The sequence below is a fragment of the Delphinus delphis genome, chromosome 1 (assembly GCF_949987515.2).
Source record: "Delphinus delphis chromosome 1, mDelDel1.2, whole genome shotgun sequence".
NCBI lineage: Eukaryota > Metazoa > Chordata > Mammalia > Artiodactyla > Delphinidae > Delphinus > Delphinus delphis.
In genome coordinates this window covers 80,384,192-80,404,738 of record NC_082683.1, presented here as the reverse complement: position 1 = coordinate 80,404,738, position 20,547 = coordinate 80,384,192, and the positions used below count along the sequence as shown (strand labels likewise).

The 20,547-nt window shown below is 36.3% G+C and overlaps 1 protein-coding gene across 1 annotated transcript in view; it reads right to left on the bottom strand.

The window, feature by feature from the left end:
• The window catches only part of BRDT (bromodomain testis associated), a 48,350-nt gene continuing 27,803 nt past the window's right edge, over positions 1-20,547 (bottom strand). Inside the window, exons 14-17 of the mRNA XM_060006391.2 lie at positions 17,491-17,591; positions 8,521-8,726; positions 7,829-8,003; positions 1-69 (exon numbers count right to left, since the gene is read on the bottom strand). Coding sequence (XP_059862374.1) covers positions 1-69; positions 7,829-8,003; positions 8,521-8,726; positions 17,491-17,591 — 551 coding nt within the window. The remainder of the gene's footprint in view (positions 70-7,828; positions 8,004-8,520; positions 8,727-17,490; positions 17,592-20,547) is intronic.

Sequence of the window (20,547 nt, the reverse complement as noted above, 5' to 3'; positions counted from 1 at the left end):
TTAATCAAAGTTGTTTTCAAACATTGTCATAATGTCACTTTGAAGAGTCATATCAATGGTACCAGCCATCTGCAGAAAAGAAGAGAAAACGTAAATGTTACTTAAAAAGTTTATACCTTCATTATGTTACATCTATATGAAAAAATGATAATGCAACATTTGGAACATACAAAATGAATGCAATTTATTTAACATAATGAGTTTGTACATAACTTTTAATATCTGTTCAAATACTATCTGATTTTTGTTAAAATACTGTTCATATAATAAATAAAAATAAGTTTAAAACTTACAAGAACACGAAGAACAAGTTTAACCTATCTCTCCAATAAAGTTCTCAGTGTTAATATATAAACATGAACTGAGATTACGTGGTTTCATGTATCTCTCCAGCCAACACAGTGCTAGACACATAAAATTATTTTCTGAATGAACTAGTATCTTACCTATGTGAGAGAACTATACTATGTTTAAAGCCAAGGGCTTTCCATGATTTTGCCAATTACTGTGTAACCTAAGGCAAATGATCTAACCAAGTTTATTTTATATACAGGTATTTATGAAGAGCAACCAGATTGCATGTATAACACTCAGTACAATGTTGTTTATTAAATGCTAAAAAGCTAAATAAAATAAGCTAAAGTATAGGAAAAGCTAATTAAGACAAAAGAAACAAATGTTTCTTACTATACTCTGAAGCCTTCTCTAAAAGTCCTTGTGATACAAGTTAGATAGTATTTGCCACATCTGAAATGATACCAACTAGGAAAGTTCAAAAAATGTTTTGTTTTGTTTTTTTAAATCAGTGAAGAGTAGCAGCCCAGAGTAGTAGGTAAAAGCACCAGTTTGCAACCAGTTGGTTGACTTCCTGGATGGGAATCGGTGTTCTCTGGCTATGTGGAAGAAGACTTGGAATTATGACTTAGCTACCAAAAGGATATTAAGAAGCTATGTGTGACTCTTAAAAACTATGAAAATTTCTTTAAACATGCCTTAGAGACAAAAGGGTAAATTCTGAGATCTTAGCCCAGGCTATTTTCCTAATGCCAGCTCTTAGGATACCAAATATCTAGCCCGAATAGTTCCTTAAAAGTTCTATTTTAACCCTCCAATGAGAGTTGGATACACTGTCCTAGTTTAAATATCACTGATACTCCTAGAAGTATCCAAACATACTGCAAAATTCCAAAAATATGTAATGAAACTTGTTTTGTTTAAAAGTACTTTGGGCAATTTGGAGTCAAGATGGCAGAGTAGGAAGACACGGAGTTCACATCTCCCCACAACTAGGGCACATACCAGACACTGGTGGGGGACCTTGACACCCAAGGGGATGGGAGGAACCCCTGAGTGACCGGGTAGGACGTGGAGGGGAGCGAGTGGGGAGGAGTGGAGACTGGATGGGACTGGCGCTCCTGAGGGGTGGCTGGGAGAGGGGAGGGGTTCCCACGCCTGGAGGGACCCTCAGGAGTTTGGAGGATCAGACTGTACTACAAAGCTACAGTAATCAAGATAATATGGTACTGGCACAAAAACAGAAATATAGATCAATGGTACAGGATAGAAAGCAGAGATAAACCCATGCACATATGGTCACCGAATTTATGACAAAGCAGGCAAGAACATACAATGGAGAAAAGACAGCCTCTTCAATAAGTGGTGCTGGGAAAACTGGACAGCTACATGTAAAAGAATGAAATTAGAACACTCCCTAACACCATACACAAAAATAAACTCCAAATGGATTAAAGACCTAAATGTAAGACCGGACACTATAAAACTCTTAGAGGAAAACACAGGAAGAACACTCTTTGACATAAACCACAGCAAGATCTTTTTTGACCAACCTCCTAGAGTAATGAAAATAAAAAAACAAAAATAAACAAATGGGACCTAATTAAACTTAAAAGCTTTTGCACAGCAAAGGAAACCATAAACAAGATGAAAAGACAACACTCAGAATGGGAGAAAATATTTGCAAATGAAACAACAGACAAAGGATTAATCTCCAAAATACAGAAACAGCTCATGGACCTCAGTATCAAAAAAACAAACAACCCAATCAAAAAAATGGGCAGAAAACCTAAATAGATAACTCTCCAAGGAGGACATACAGATGGCCAAGGGGCACATGAAAGGATGCTCAACGTCACTAATAGAGAAATGCAAATCAAAACTACAATGAGGTATCACCTCACGCCAGTCAGAATGGCCATCATCAAAAGATCTACAAACAATTAATGCTGGAGAGGGTGTGGAGAAAAGGGAACCCTCTTACACTGTTGATAGGAAAGTAAATTGATACAGTCACTGTGGAGAACAGTATGGAGTTTCCTTAAAAAACCAAAAATAGAACTACCATATGACACATCAATCCCACTACTGGGCATATACCCTGAGAAAACCATAATTCAAAAGGTTTTGACACATGTACCTCAATGTTCATTGCAGCACTATTTACAATAGACAGGACATGGAAGCAACCTAAATGTCCAACGACAGATTAATGGATAAAGAAGATGTGGTACATATATACAATGGAATATTGGTCAGCTGTAAAAAAGAATGAAATTGGATCATTTGTAGAGATGTGGACGGACCTAGAGACTGTCATACAGAGTGAAGTAAGCCAGAAAGAGAAAAACAAATATTGTCTATTAATGCATATATGTGGAATCTAGAAAAATGGTACAGATGAACCTACTTGAGGACAGGAATAGAGACACAGACACAGCGACTGGATTTGTGGACATGGGGCGGAGGGGGGGGAGGGGGTACTAACTGGGAGATTAGGATTGACATATATACACTACCATGCGTAAAATAGATAGCTAGTGGGAACCTGCTATAAAGCACAGGAAGCTCAGCTCGGTGCTCTGTGACTTCCTAGATGGGTGGGATGGGGGGGGTGGGATGGGAGGGGGTCCAAGAGGGAGGGGATATAGGTATACATATAGCTCATTCACTTCATTGTACAGCAGAAACTAACAACATTGTAAAGCAATTGTACTCCAATAAAAAAAAATTTTTAAATAAAAAGTAAAAGTACTTTGGGAGCTCCCTGGTGGTCAGTGGTTAAGACTCTATGTTCCCAATGCAGGGGGCACAGGTTCGATCCCTGGTCAGGGAACTAAGATCCCACATACTGCTACTAAGACTGCGAGCTGCAACTACTGAGCCCACATGCCGCAACAAAGAGCCCGTGTGCCGCAACAAAGACCCAGTGCCGCAACGAAGACCCAGCACAGCCAAAAATGCATAAATGAATTAATTAAAAAAATAAACTAACTTTAAAAAAATGAATAAATAAAAGTACTTTATTTTAGATTCTCTTCCATCTTGACTAAATCTGAACTAGTGGAATACTTATTGATATCTAACTGGTTATTGCCTATACCAATTAACCTTAGATACCATGATTTAAATATTAAGGCTCTCTGCAGCTGACACCATAACCTGGATATTCCTTTTTTCAGTGGTCCTAATATACACTTCAGCCATTCAAATTTAAGATAAAAAATTGGGTCAAAGGAACTGGCAATAAGCTCTGGTAGGGAGCTTATGCTAGATGTCAAGTTTTTGCAGCTGTTTACAATACGGATCTGTCAAGTAGCAGCAGCATAAGAGTTTGGGTTGTCAAGAATGATAGTAGGTAGCTCCAAAGTCAGGTTTTCAAATGTCAAGCTGCTAGAGGTGGCATTTTTAGTCACATTTCAGTGGGTTCCAGAAAAATGCTTGGGGTTTAGAAGTTATATCAGGTTACCTAGTTGGGTTGTTAGGTGGCAGGTAGGTTGCTGAGATGTCACTTGTGGGTGACTGAAGTCAGGTCCTTGTGAGTACCAAAAGGAAAAATTCCTAGGTCACTAGAGAAATACTTCTATTAAAGTACTAATTAAACTTTAATAAAGAACTCCTAAAAAACAAACAAAAAAACAAAACAATGTAAAAACTTTGCTGTTTAAATTAATTAAAATTAAATTAAAAATTTAGTTCCTTAGTTGCATTAGCCACATTTCAAGTGCTCAATGCCATATGTGACTAGCAGCTATTATATTTGATTGTATAAAGCACATTCCTATAATTGTAGAAAGTTCTATAAGACCATATTGCTCTAAAGTAAACTCCACCATATGTTACAACACTGCTAAATGCAATTTGTTTCTGCCTTCATACTATAGATAAGAGGCTGACAAAACTTTTTTATATTATTTCCTAGGAAATTTACTTGTATCATAATCAATATCACAGCCAAAGCCAGTGGATTTTTTCTTCTGGAACTAATGTTTCTGTATGTCCTATGAATTCACATGAGTTTTCCAGGATTACAAAAATATCCAGCACCCAATAAGGTAAAATTTACATCTGGCATCAATGGTTACCAGGTAAGCAAAGAAGCAGAAAAACAATATCTGTAAAGGAGATCAATCAATCAATTGAAACCAACCTGGAAGTGACATAAATGTCAGAATTAGCAGAGAACCCATTAAACAGTTATGATAACTGTATTCCATTTGTTCAAAAGTTTAATAGAGATACTAAAAACATTAAAAAGACCCAAATCACCTTCTAGATATGACAACTATAATGTCTGAGATGGGACAACTTCAAGTGGCCTAATACAAAAGAAATTGGAGTCACTAAAAGGATAAAAAGGAGGGGCTTCCCTGATGGTGCAGTGGTTGAGAATCTGCCTGCCAATGCAAGGGACACGGGTTCGAGCCCTGGTCTGGGAAGATCCCACATGCTGTGGAGCAACTGGGCCCGTGAGCCACAATTACTGAGCCTGAGCGTCTGGAGCCTGTGCTCCGCAATAAGAGAGGCTGCGATAGTGAGAGGCCCTCACACCACGATGAAGAGTGGCCCCCGCTTGCCACAACTAGAGAAAGCCCTCGCACAGAAACGAAGACCCAACACAGCCATAAACAAATATAAAAAAAGGAGAAAAGGGGGAAACAGAAAAAATATGAAGAAATAATGCCCCAAATTTTTCCAAGCTTGATCAAAACTATAAACACATCGCTCCAGTAAGTTCAACAAAGCACAAGACACATGAAGAAAACAATTAATGAAAACCCAGTGATTAACTTGGAAGCAACCAAGATGTCTGTCAATGGATAAACTATGGTACATTTATACAATGGGATATTACTCAGCACTAAAAAGATATGAGCTAGCAACCTACAAAGACATAGAGGAAACTTAAATGCATATAACTAAGTTAAAGAAGCCAATCTGAAAAAGGTATATATACTGTATGATTCCAATTATACAACGTGCTGGAAGCGGCTAAACTATGGTAGTAAAAAGATCAGTGGTTGGCAGGGGTTCAGGAGGGAGGGGTGAACAGGAGGAGCACAGCGGACTTTCAGGAAAGGGAGAGTATTCTGATGGTACCATAATGGTTGGTGTATGTCATTATACATTTGTCAAAACCCATAAGAAGCACAACACAAGGAGTGAACCCTGATGTGAACTATGGACTTTCCTTGATAAAATAAGATTGATAATGGTGTGGCAATGTTGGTTCACAGATCGTGTAGCAAATGTACTGCACTAAAGCGGGATGTTAATGGTGGGGGAGGTTGTGAATTGGTGGGGCAAAGGGGAGAATATGTGGGAACTCTTTATACTTTCAATTTTGCTGTGAATCTAAAACACTTTAAAAATAAAGTCTATTAATGAAAAACAAAGGCCAAATAAAGATATTTTCATGTACACAACAGCTGAAAGATTTCATCACCAGCTGACCCACACCACAAGAAATGTTAGAAGGAAGTCCTTTTAGGGAAAAGGAAAATTATACCATTTGGAAATCTGGATCTAGACAAATCAATAAAGAGCACTAGAAATGGTAACTATGTAGGTAAATACAAGGGTTTTTTTTTAAATGTCATTTAAAACTTTTAGAGACAATTTGACTGCTTAGACAATGGTCTAATGGCTAGGAGGGGGCGAATGGAAGTACACTATTGCAAGGCTATTACACTAAATGTGAAGTGGTATGATATAACTTAAGAGAAGACTGTGACAAGCTAAAGTATATATTGTAAACGCTAAAGCAACCACTAAAGTAACAAAACAAAGAGTTATTGATAATAAGCCAATAAAGGAAATAAAATGGAATCATAAAAAATACGATTAATCTAAAAGAATGCAGGGAAAAAAAATAACAAGAACAGAGGACACACATCAAAAAATAGCAAGATGGGGCTTCCTTGGTGGCGCAGTGGTTGAGAGTCCGCCTGCCGGTGCAGGGGACATGGGTTCATGCCCCGGTCCGGGGAGATCCCACATGCCGCAGAGCAGCTGGGACCATGAGCCATGGCCTCTGAGCCTGCGTGTCCGGAGCCTGTGATCCACAACGGGAGAGGGCACAACAGTGAGAGGCCCGCATACCGCAAAAAAAAAAAAAAAAAAAAAAGCAAGATGATGGACTCAAACGTAACCATATCAATAATCATATTGAAGGTAATTGGTTAAACACTCCTATAAAAGACAGAGATTGGATTTTTTTTTATGTCAAGACTACACTACATATTGCCTGTAAGAAAATAAATTTAAAGCACAGATAAGTTAAAAGTAAAAGGATGGAAAAAATTTTTGCACCATGCCAACACTAGTCATAAAAAAGGTGAAGTGGTCATATTTCACAGGAAATAATATTACCAGGAGTAAAAAAGATCATTCTGTAATGAAAAGGGGGTCAATTAATCATGAGGACGTAACAATTCTAAATGTCTATGCACCTAATAACAGCTTCAAAATAACATGAAATAAAATTGATAGAATTACAAGGGTAAAAAGACAAACCTATAATTATACCATTGTAGGTGCCAATGCCCTTTCTCAGTATTTGATAGTGCAAACAGGCAGAAAATCGGCAAGAATTTAGTAGACTTGAAAAACATTACCAACCAACTTGCCCTGTTTAATAAATACTCTACCCAGCAGCAGCAGAATACACATTCTTCTCAAGTGCACACAGAACATTTACCAAGGTAGATCATAATCTGGGCCATAAAACAAGTCTTAGTGAATTCAGAAGAATTCAAGACATTGTATGTTCTCTGACCACAATGGAGTTCAATTAGAAATCACTAATTTTCTATTATTTTCACTAGCCAGAAAATTTCCAAATATTTGGAAACTAAATAACACACTTCTAAATAGTCCACAGATAAAAGAATAATCCACCTCAATAAAAAAAGGAATTAATTCTACTTTTTAAAACATCAGTTTTTAAATATTAAGGACTCCTTAAACACAAGTCTTTTTTTTTTTTTTTTTTGGTTTCCAGTTTTGTTAAGATATAATTGACATATAACTTCTTCATCTAGTGTTCAACTAAATAAACACTGACTAGGGACAGATGGCATATCTTTTAGCCACAATTCATAGGCAGTTTATGGATTTTTCAACAGTAATAACAGTAAGTGATTTTACCTCTGTGCCAGGCATTTTCAGATGTGCTTAATACACGTAAATTCATTTCACCTTTTACCTTTATTATCCATACTTTACAAATAAGGAAATTGAGGCACAGGGAGGTTAAATAAATAGCCCAGGCTCCAACATCTAGTTAATGGAAGAACCAGGATTTGAACTCAAAGTCTAGTAGCCTCCAGGATTGATACTCTATTATTACACTATGCTTGTGTCTTTTGACTATGAAATTTTAATTTTACTCTCTGATTTTAGAACCTGATCCTCACCAAAGAGGTAACTGTCACTGAAGAACCACCCAGAATACATCTTTGAACATGTAAAGACACTGCTCTGTTAAATCTTTCCTTTGTTCGTTAGATTTAATAAACTAAAATTCACTTACTGCTTCTCTTCTCCTCCGCTCTTGCTCTTTCTCCCTTGCTAAATTACGGTCTTTGAGAAGCCAGAGTTTGCCTCCATCTTGAGCTTCCAGTGACTGCTGATGTTCTTTCTGCTCTTCTCCAAGACACTTGTTTTGCATTTTATTTGGAAAAGATTCTAGAGTGAAGCCATGGTCCCTTAAAGAAACAGTGAAGTTCAAAGTAGGTTTCAAGCTCCTTAAAAGTTTTTATTATGAAGATACGTTGTTAAATGAAAAATATAAAGCAATGTTCTAGGTACCCTTTTTTGTATGTTATGACATTATTTTTAGTATTTTTGATGTCAAATTTTACATCGGGTAATCTATGTTAATGAAGAGAAGGTTTTAGAAAACTATGACCAAGGTTTACCATCATCTTCTTACACATAGAATGGAAATATTAAGACATTTCTGGAAAATAATGATGTCTTTATAATTTAGCAATATTGGTATCTTTAATAGCTTCTTCAATCACTTGATTATTTGTATCCCCTTCAAAATAGATACTACTACTTACCAATTTTTAAAAAATCAATAAAAATTTACTTTTTCTAAATATAATTTGCTTTGTGGTCTACTAAATAGCTGAATTATAGCCACTTACAAAAACGAAATTTATTTTAAATACATGTCTGTATCTCTCAAAGCCTCCATTAATCCAGTAAATTACAGACCTTTGATTTCCTTGAAATACTTTTGGTTCCTTTGTATTCTGTTCCAGATGTTTCTGTATTAGTTCCTGTGTCCGAGCTCTCACTTCCTTTTCTATCGCTGCTTTTCTAAATTGGTTGAAGAGCTCATCTGATGATTTCACTACCCCTGATGTTTTGACTGGTTTGCCTAAACTTTTCCAAGAATCTGCATTCTTGATCTTTATATCCTAAAACAAATATTTGATTCAGTATATGTCTACTAAATTTTGGAAGAAAAGCAATATTTTTTGATATAGTAATAGATCAAAAATAAAGATTCCAAAGGCTTCATAACTTTACTAAACTTAAGTTAAAGGTTACTAAAATAGAAAAAATAGGATAACAGATTAACTAAATTCAACTATTCATCTAAGATCAAATTAAAATAGCATGCTTGACAATTACTTCAATTTAATATGAAACATGTATGTTAAGGGTATGACAATCTGTTAAGAATATAAAAATCCCCATGTCACTGTAATCAAGATATTTATGAACAACAAGGTCCTACTGTATAGCACAGAGAACTATATTCAATATCCTATGATAAACCATAATGGAAAAGAATTAAAAAATATATATATATATGTATAACCAAATCACTTTGCTGTGTGGAGTAATTAACACTGTAAATCAATCACACCTCAATAAAAAAAATTAAGTTACAAAACTTAAAAAAAAAAGACATTTATGATCTTATGAGAAAAATAAAGCAAATATACAAGTGATTAATCAGAGGGAAAGTAAGACGATGCCAGAAGAACAGCACAGTGTTTGTTGAGAACCCTCTGACATAGCTATGTTTTCCTTTCTTCGGTATGAAGAAAAAAATTAACTGATTGTGATCACTGTTCTTAACTGTGATATGCCAAGGTCTAGATCAGTGCTGCCCAATAGAAATATATATAGTTTAAAATCTTCTAGTACCACAATTTTTTTAAACTAAAACTTTTAATAATATATTTTATTTCACCAAATATACCCAAAGCATTATTATTTCAACATGCAGTCAATATAAAAGACTGAAGATAATTTTATTTATTTATTTATTTACTTACTTACTTACTTATGGCCGTGCTGTGCAGCTTGTGGGATCTTAGTTCCCGGCCCAGGGATTGAACCCAGGCCCTTGACAGTGAAAGCCTGGAGTCCTAACCACTGGACCACCAGGGAATTCCCTGTATTTTTGTAATGTCTTCTAAATTGGTGTTTTACATTTATAGCACATCTCAATTCAAATGCTTAACTTTGATTAGAAATCATTGATCTGTAATTAGACTTCATAAAACTTACAGTTGAAAAAGTAGATATGCATAATCAAACTGTTCCAAACATCCTTACGCTCTCCAATAATTGAACTGAGTATAAGTTTTTAAATTTAAGTTAATTGTAAGTTCTAAAACTAAGTTTCTCAGTTGCACTAGACATTTCAAGGGCTCAATAACTATATGTGGCTAGTGGCTACCATACTGGACACTGGATATTACATGTCTAGATGGCCCTTCTAATAGTTGTCGTATTCTCCAGGATAGTTAATGTTATACCACAAAACAAGTCTTATAAATTTAAGAAGACTGAAATCATATCAAGTGTCTTTCCTTACCACAATGATATGAAACTAGAAATCAATTACAAGAAGAAAACTGGTAAGTTCATAAATATGGCGATTAAACAACATGCTGCTGAACAACCAATGAGTCAAAGAAGAAATCAAAAGAAGTTAAAAAAAATACCTTGAGACAAATGAAAATGGAAATACAACATACCAAAAGGTATGGGATACAGCAAAAGCAGTCCTAAGAGGGAAGTTCATAGTGATAAATGCCTACATCAAAAAACAAGAACTATCTCACGTAAACCTAATTTACACCTCAAGGAACTAGAAGAAGAACAAATGAAGCCCAGAATTAGAAGAAGGAAGGAAACAATAAAGATCAGAGTAGAAATAAATGAAATAGAGACTATAAAAAGACCACAGAAAAGATCAATGAAAATAAGAACTGGTGTTCTGAAAAGATAAGCAAAACAGACAAACCTTCAGCTAGACTCACCAAGAAAAAAAAAAGAGGACTCAAATCAATATCAGAAATGAAAGAGAAGGGACTTCCCTGGTGGCGCAGTGGTTAAGGATCCACCTGCCAATGCAGGGGACATGGGTTTGAGCCCTGGTCCAGGAAGATCCCACATGCCATGGAACAACTAAGCCGGTGCACCGCAACTACTGAGCCTGTGCTCTAGAGCCCACAAGCCGCAACTACTGAGCCTGCATGCCACAGCTACTGAAGCCTGTGTGCCTAGAGTCCATGCTCCGCAACAAGAGAAGCCACCACAATAAGAAGCCCACGCACTGCAACGAAGAGTAGCCCCCGCTCACTGCTACTAGAGAAAGCCTGCAAGCAATGGAGACCCAACTCAGCCAAAATCAATCAATCTAAGAAAAAAAGCAAAAAAAAAAAAAAAAAAAGAAAGAAATGAAAGAGGAGATATTACAACTGATACCACAGAAATATAAAGGATTGTAAGAGACTACTATGAACAATTATATGGCAACAAACTGGACAACCTAGAAGAAACTGATAAATTACTAAAAACATACAACTTACCGAAAGTGAGTCATGGAGAAATTGAAAATGTGGACAAATCAATTACTAGTAAGGAGACTGAATCAGTAATCAAAAAATTTCCAAAAAGTCTAGGACCAGATGGCTTCACTGGTAAATTCTACCAAACATTTAAAGAAGAACTAATACCAATCCTTCTCAAACTCTTCCAAAATATAGAAGAGGAGGGAACATTTCCAAACTTAACTAGGCCAGCATTACCCTGATACCAAAATGAGATAAGGACATCACAAGAAAAGAAAATTACGCACTAATATCCTTGATGAACACAGGTGCAAGAATCCCCAACAACATATTAGCAAACCAAATTCAACAATACAGTAAAAGGATGATACACTATGATCAAGTAGGTTTTATTCCAGGGATGCAAGGATAGTTTAACACCTGCAAGTCAAACAACATGATACACCACATTAACAAAATGAAGGATAAAAATATGATCTTAATAGATGCAGAAAAAGCATTTGACAGAATTCAACAGCCATTTATGATAAAAACTCTCAGCAAAGTAGGTATAGAGGGACTATATCCTAGCATATAAAGGCTATATATGACAAGCCCACATCTCATATCATACTCAGTGATGAAAGGCTGAAAGCTCTTCCTCTGAGATCAGGAATAAGACAAGGATGCTCACTCTCACCATTTCTAGTCAACATAGTACTGGAAGTCCCAGCCAGAGCAATCAGGCAAGATAAAGAAATAAAAGCACTCAAATCAGAAAGAAGTAAAACTGTCACTATTTGCAGATGACATGATATTATATATAGAAATCCCTAAAGACTCCACCAAAAACATTAGAATATAGAAATTCAGTAAAGTTGTGGGATACAAAATCAATATGCAAAAATCCACTGTGATTCTATACACTAACAAACTATCAGAAAGACAAATTAAGGAAAAAATCACATTTACAATTGCATCAAAAAGAATAAAATACCTAGGAATAAACTTAACCAAGGTGAAAGACCTGTACACTGAAAACTATAACAGTGATGAAAGTAATGGAAGAAGATACAGAGAAATGGAAAGATATTCCATGTTCACGTACTGAAAGAATTACTATTGTTAAAACATCCATATTACCCACAGCAATCTACAGATTCAATGCAATCCCTATCAGAATTCTAATGACATTTTTCACAGAAATAGAACAAACAATCCTAGAATATGTATGGAACCACAAAAGACCCTAACTAGTCAAAGCAATTCCAAGAAAGAACAACAGAGCTGGAGGTATCATGCTCTCTGATTTCAAGCTATATTACAAACTTACAGTAATCAAAACAGTATGGTACTGGCATAAAAACAGACACATAGCACAATGGAAGAGAATAGAGAGCCCAGAAATAAACAAATGCACTTATGGTCAATTAATTTACAATAAAGGAGTGAAGGACTCATTTCATACTTGGGCACGTGTTCTGCTGCAGAAGAAGATGGGGAAAGAGGAAATTAAAAGAGCAGTGAAGGAAAATAGTGTGGATAGGCTAGCCTTCATATAATTTGGCTTGGCCTCAGAGTCTTGTGGGAGAGAGCCAGTAGCCTCATTATTATTTCATTGGAAAATTTAACTTTCTGTTACATTTAAAATAAAGGAAAATGACCTACAAAAACAAACAAACAAAAAGGAGTGAAGGATGTAAAATGGGTAATGGACAGTGTCTTTAACAAATGGTATTGGGAAAACTGACCAGCCACATGCAAAAGAATTAAACTAGACTATTATCTCATACCGTATGTAAAAATCAACTCAAAACGGATTAAAGACTTGAATATAAGACCTAAAACCATAACTATAACTCCTAGAAGAAAACATAGGTGGTAAGCTCCTTGACATCCATCTTGGTGATAACTTTTTGGATCTGACACCAAAAGCAAAGGCAACAAAAGCAAAAATGAACAAGTGGAACTACACCAAACTAAAAAACCTTCTGCTTAGCAAAGGCAACCAACAACAAAATGAAAAGGCAACCTACTGAATGGCAGGAAATATTTGAAAATCATATGTCTGATAAGAGATATATATAAAGAACTTAGAAAACTCAACAGCAGGAAAACAAACAAACTGAAAAAAAATGGGCAGAGGACCTGAATAGGCATTTTTCCAAAGAGAACAAACAGATGGGCAACAAGTCCATGAAAAGGTACTCAGCATCACTAATCATAAGGGAATATTAATTATAAGGGAAGTGCAAATCAAAACCACAATGAGATATCACCCTCACACCTATAAGAATGGCAATTATCAACTGTTGGTGAGGACACGGAGAAAAGGAAATCCTTGTACAGTGTTGGTGGGGATTTAAATTGGTATGGCCATTATGGAAAACAGCATAGAGATACCCGAGAAAAAAAAAAAAAGTAGAACTACCATATTATGCAGCAAATCCTACTTCTGAGTATATAGCCAAAGGAAATGAAATCAGGATCTTGAAGAATATCTGCACTCCCACGTTCATTGCAGCATTATTCATAATAGCCAAGATCTGGAAGTAACACCACGTGTCCATCAATGGATAAACAGAAAAAGGAAATGTGGCATATATACATGATGGAATATTATTCAGCCACAAAAAACCAAGGATATCGTGGATGGAACTTGAGGGCATTTATTATGCTAAGTGAAATAAGTAGACAGAGAAAGACAAATACCATATGATCTCACTTACATGTGGAATCTAAAAAAACCCCAAGAAACACCACTCCCCCAAAAACCCCCCAAATTTATAGATACAGAGAACAAAGTGATGGCTGCCAGAGGAGGGGGAGTGGGGAGTGGGCATAATGAGTGAAGAAGGTCAAAAGGTACAACCTTCTAGCTGTAAAATAAGTAAGTCCTGGGGATGCAATGTACAGCATGGTGACTATAGTCAATAATACTCCATTGTACATTTGAAATGTGCTTAGAGTAGATCTTAGAAGTTCTCATCACAAGAAAAAAAATTTTAACTATGTTGGGAGAGGGAGAGAATAGACTTCCTGTGGTGATCATTTCTCAATATATTAAGTTGTATACCTGAAACTAATAATATTATATATCAGTTATACCTCAATTTAAAAAAAAGAGTTAGCCTACTTATCTGGGGTAAGGAAAGACGACAATGCAATACCTGAACATCCTCTGTTTAAATTTTTTTTGATAAATGTCTCCTTAATAATTATGCTTGATTCCTCTTTTCATATTATTTCCGTGAAATATTAGGGAGAAATTTGTCCAGGGTCCCAGGTAAAGCAAAAGAAAATTTATGACAAGACTTTTCCATAAGCCTTTTTAATTTCCGTCCTGAAGTAATCTCACCCCTACTGTACACACAAGACCTTCACCATAGGTCACCCAGTTGTGTTTATGAAGTCTTTCCTGTATGCTGCCAATAAAACCTGTTTTCGTTCTTACCCATGGAATGGGCTAAATACTAGTTCCAGACTTCATTTTTCTACTGAGTTAGTTAAAGAATCTTGCCTTCAGATAGAGATTTGAAACAGAACAGGTAATACCTGGTAGTATACTTAATAGGAAATAAAGGGAGGATGAAACCCTGGTCTCTGGCTTGATCCCGGAAATGTCTATCTAATTGCAATAAAATTTTGGCAGATCCTAAAACAAAAAAGTTCATAATTGGGTTTGGAGTACAGTACAGTTTTTCAGACATCACAGAGAAGAATAAGAAGACTTTTGACAGGCAGAGATGAGGATGGAAAGCATTCCTCACTGAAGAAAGAAAATCATAACTAAAGATATTACTAGATATATCCGGGGAGAAATGAAGAGTTCAATTTCAGTGAATTACAAGGCATATATAGTTAAGACTGAAAGGCTAGATTGGAGTCATAAGGTAAAGGTGTTTAATCTTCACTCTGGAGTCAAAGTTAGAAACTACTGAAGGTTTCATACATATTAGTAATGTGATCAGAGCAATACATCAGGAGGAACAGTGTAAGAATGTTAAAAGCAGAATGGATTAGAACAAGGAAGGTTTCAAGTTAGTCTGACCAGTTACAAATATTACAAAGAGCTCAGACTGAAAGCAATGAGGTCTGGTCTCTGAGGCAGAAGTGGAAAAGGAAACATGTTGAAAGTAAAACCCAGAGAATTTAGCAATTCCTTGGCTGTAGGGGACTGAGAAATCAAAAATGATTAAAACTCACAGGATGTCAGGTCTAGAACTATATATTTGAGTCATCTGCAGAGAGACTGTAACTGAAATCACCACAGTGGATGTTCAACCAGAGAGAGAAGTAGTAGAAGACCCTGGACTCCTTACCCTATCAAGACTTTGGGAGGGATGCAGCAATTTTAGACATCATTGGTTCCTCTGATAGGACAAATTACAGGAATGGGGAACAGCTGGATTCTAGGTAAAATTAAGGTACTGCTTCACAACTGGGGTGATTCTTCTTTGCCCAGGGAAGACCTATGGCAATGTCAGCAAAGTTTTTTGTTGTCACGTAGTGGTAGGGGAAAGGGTGTTGCTAGCATCTAGTAGATAGAGGTTAGGGTTCCTGTTAAGCATCCTACAATGTACAGGCCTACTCCCAACAAAAACTTATCCAGCCCAAAATGTCAATAGTGCTATAGTTGAGAAAGCCTGGTTTAAAATGTAAACAGGTAGTGGAGAAATAAGACAAAAGGAATAATAGAGACTATAGAGATGGCAGGAGAGCTCCACAAAAATCTGTTAAATGAAAGAAAATGAAAAGAGATAGAGAAGTCTTGGCAAGAAGGGATACCTTTTCTTGAGGCAGAGGTAAGTAAGAGACGAACAGCAAAGCTAGAGCTCTGAGTAAAACAACAGAGGTTGGGAGCTTGTTGAAATGTTTTATTTTAGTATCAGCTCTTCTTTGGGCAAGATGCTTGAACTGTCTGGGCCACAGTTTGTTCATAAAGACTAATTCTCAAAGATCTGTTCTAGCACCAAAATTCTGTAGCCTTTTTTTTTTCCAGTAAGTGGTAATAACACTGCTGATAGTGAGTGAGCAACGGTAGGAAATAATGTCAAGGATGGAAACAGTTTAAAATCAAGAAAAAAAAAAAAAGAATGGAAACGGTTTGTTGTGAAGAGAACAAGCCACATAATCCCATTCCTCCTCAAGCTTTCAACATTCTAGTTCTTACTATATGCTAGACATTAGAAATCAACAGAGAGTAGACTTATGTCACTTTTACCTTTAACACAAACTTCAATGGTATGACATATACTTGATGTTTTGCTGCTTATTTTTGCTGTAATCTCTTTGCCCTTTTGAAAATTTTCTTACTGTTTTCAAAATTTATTTTGGGTCAGTCAAAATTACAGTTTTTTTAAATGAGAAACAAAGATTTTAGTACACAGTAAACCAAATATTTGAGAAACTCTGCTGCTTTATTCTTTGCATCCTAAAGGGGACAGATGACACTTTCAATGTTTAAACAAAAAACAATAACAATAAAAAATTTATGCTGGATATCAGGAGAGGCACTTTTTAAAAAAAATTTATTGTTTTTTTATTTTCCCCCTTGGCCACACTGCTTGCAGGATCTTAGTTCCCTGACTGGGGATTGAACCCACGCCCTCGGCAATGAAAGCAAGGAGTCCTAACCACTGGACCAGCAGAGAATTCCCAGGAAAGGTACTTTTTAAATGGTTCTTATCAATAACAAAACACCCATATTAAACATAGCTCATCTTTGATGATAATAACTATTAGCAGAGCAGTATGTAAGAAAGTCAAAGATTCTAAGAATAAGAAAAAACAAGGGCCAAAGCAATATGCTCCTCATGGTGAAATGTCAGATATTCCTAAGTGTGCCCAAGCAGTAAGATTTGTCCTCTGAAGTACTTACAAGGAAAAAAGAAAGGAAAGAATGGAAGGAAGGGAGGGAGAGAAAAAAGAGGGGATATGTGAATATCTCATTCATAGTCCATTTCTGATAGTTACTAGATTCAAATGTCTAGAATAGTACCTAGTGTATCTAATGTATCCCAAACATCTAGAATACTTGTTGAAAGACTGATCAATGTGTGGTTTGAGCTTAAGTGCACCAAAGACTCCATGAGGAAATCACCTACAACAGATTCTAAAAGATAGTTTTATAACATGTTTTAAAATCAGGATAGCTGGCAAATACCAACATTATAGAATTTACAATTAAACACAAATATGGGGACTGAAGGTAGAGGGTGGGAAAGAGTGTTGCTCACAGGTTAACTTTTTTTTTTAATAAGTAGGCAAAAATTAGGCTTAGAGATCCAAAATTCATTCAAATTAGGGCTTAAAATACCTCCATGCCATTTCTATATTCAATTTTAAATCCCCCAATATTTGTGAGAAAAAATAACTTTACTCTTACCTTTTGCACTGGAACTTGACATTCTGATTCTAATACCACTGTGTCATTATCACCGGACTGATGCATCACAGTTAGGCCATTCAAGTGTTGTTCAGGATTATCTAATGCACACATTTTTAGAATAGTATAGTCAAGTTATTTCATCTTGATTCTCCAGAATTTGACATTTCCACCACCCCCCCACCCCCCCGCCAGGTCAGAAACTATGAAAATAAAATAACTAGTTTTTTTACGCTTAATTTTGGAGTATTCTTAGTTGGAGAATTGTAATACTGTAAAATAAACATTTTCACTTGAAATTTTACCTCCTTTATTTCTTCTCTTTTTCTTCTTCTTCTTCTTCTTTTTTGTCAGCATAAAGTATAGCTGACATTGTGGCTCACCTACCAAGACCTATTTAAGCTTTCCCCATGGTATAGCAGTCTTTCAGCTTGTAAACTGACCTCAGCTCCAGAGATGGGTCTTCATTGGCCAAGCTAATTATGGTAATCCTACCCCCACACCAGTGAATCATTTAGAAAAGAGGAGGCCTTAAGCCACTGTAGGGCTTCTAAGGAAAGATGCTTCCTGGTAGCCAAATTGAGAACAAAGAAAATACAAAGAATTGAAGAACGAAGATACCAGACACCTAAACTACCCAGTGGGGAATAGGAGTAAGAAATGCAAAATGTTGTTTGAGGTGAAGAGAACAAACCACACAATCCTGTTGACTGTAAAGCTTTCATACAAATATTTCATTTATTACAGGTGAAAATAATTTCAGAAATAGAGCTTGAGCCTTTGTCAAACATGTCTAAATGACTGACCTACTTCTGGACTACAGTATGTATGATAACAAAATTCCTTGTGTAAGCCAGTTTGGAGCTGAATTTTCTGCATTTGTGACCAAAAGCATCCTGGTGTATGAAATTTAATTAGGTCATTTCTGTTTCAGGTCTCTCCAGCTCTTGTCTATAGGTCCTAACTAGTAGCAAAAGGACAGAGGAGAAAAATGAAAACTTGAGTTGCTATCTTTTTGTTAATTGGCTCAAGCTCATAAAATCCTGGCCACTTAGAGTTATAGGAACTTACATTTAAGCTTCTATCACCCATCAATTCCTTTGATTCTCTGGCTAAATCACACTAGTTGAATGTGAGGCTTGAAGAAGGGAGGAACACTAAAGGATAGGAGTGAGCACAGGAGGGTGAGACAAAACAGTCAGTGGACGGATGAATGAAGGAACAAAGTTTAAATTTGTGTGTTCCTATGTGGCCCAAAGCACCTATTTTCTCAGTTCAACAGGGAATGGAAAAATAGGGAGAAAAAGTCTAAGTACAGAACTACATCCCCTCTCTGCCTGGGATCAGATATTATTTAAGAAGTAGAAAGAGTATTATGTCAAGAGAAGTATATTCTAAACGACTCAGTTTGTTGACTCTAAGTTAGTAAGTGGTGACAATGCCATTATTAAGAACTAAAGAGGAAAGATTTAAATGTAGGAATTAAAAGGGGGAAATTCAGTTTTGACATGCTGTATTTGACATGCCTATGTGCTGTTTAAGGTATTCAGTAGAGTTGTATAAACATGCCTGGGGCTTGGATGCTTGAGTTGTAAAAATGAGACTAGAAGTCATAGACTCCAAGAAGATCATCCAGGAAGGATGTATAGATTGCTGCCTTCCAACCTTTTACATGCCATAATAAGTAGAAAATGATCAATGTATGGCATACCTGGGTAAAGGGAGGTCTTCTCCAAGCCTATTGCTATGAGAGCTGAGGGGGAGGTCCTAGCTTAGTAAGCCTATGCGTTGGAATACAGCTAGAAAAGCCTGTAGTAAAGTAAAAAGAGGCTTAAGGATGTAACTCAGAGTATTATCAACATTAAAGGTAGGCAGATAAAGTAGGTGTCTGTAAAGAACGTTCAGAGATGGGATGATCAAGAGAAGAGTGTCACAGAAGCCAAGGGAAGTGTGTCAAGGGACCGACTCTCTGGAAAAACATTTTCATATGGATGCCCTCTGGCACCTCAAAACACTACAAAACTCATCTTTCCTCAGACATCTGTTCTTCATCTGTGTTCCAGGTCTGTCAACCTGGACCAGTATCCAGCCACTATCCTCTGAGCCACCAAAGCTTATACACCCCTTTGTTATTAAAACCCAGCATATATTCATCTTTTGCAGACCTGCTCACTCCACTCTTGTGATTTCTTTCAACTATACCTTTTTCTTTCGTTCCATCACTTAATTTTTTTGTACTACTGCAACAGCCCAGTTGGTCTTTTCCTTCTCTGGTCTCTGTTCCCCATCTCTCCAACTGACCTACACAATATTGGCAGAGTAATTACACTGAAGCACACTCTGTTCAAAAAATCTTCATTGGCTCCCCACTGACTATACTATTATAATTAAGTCCAAAAGTCTCTAGGTATTGAGGTTCTTTATGATCTGATCCTGATCTACCTTCCCAAATTTATTTCCCTGTATTCCTATTTATTTATTCAAGCAAAGCTTTAATTACATTGAATTACTGGTCACCTAAATACACTCATTCGTGTTGTTCCCTCTATCCAAAATGCCTTTTGATCCTACTATACATCAATACACATCTTTCAAAGAGGTCAGGTAATTCTGCCTTCCTCATCTCCTTAAATTTCATTTTGGGTTCTTTTAGGGCACATTATTTTTACTTTATTTTAATTAAAAAAATTTATATACACATACACACATATCCACAGACATATTCATTTATTTGGTGTCTTAGTTGCGGCAGGTGGCCTCCTTAGTTGTGGCATGTGAACTCTTAGTTGCGGCATGCATGTGGGATGTAGTTCCCTGACCAGGGATCAAACCCGGGCCTCCTGCATTGGGAGTGCAGAGTCTTATCCACTGCACCACCAGGGAAGTCCCTATTATTACTTTATATACCAGTTGTTTACTTCTCCTACTAGATGGCAAACTCCTTGATTTACCTTCTCATTTGCCATGTTAATTCACATTGATGTGACAGCGTAAGTTTTTTTTAAAAAAATTTCTTAATACAACTGAGTGAAGATATTTTAAAGAGCTCTGGAAGGA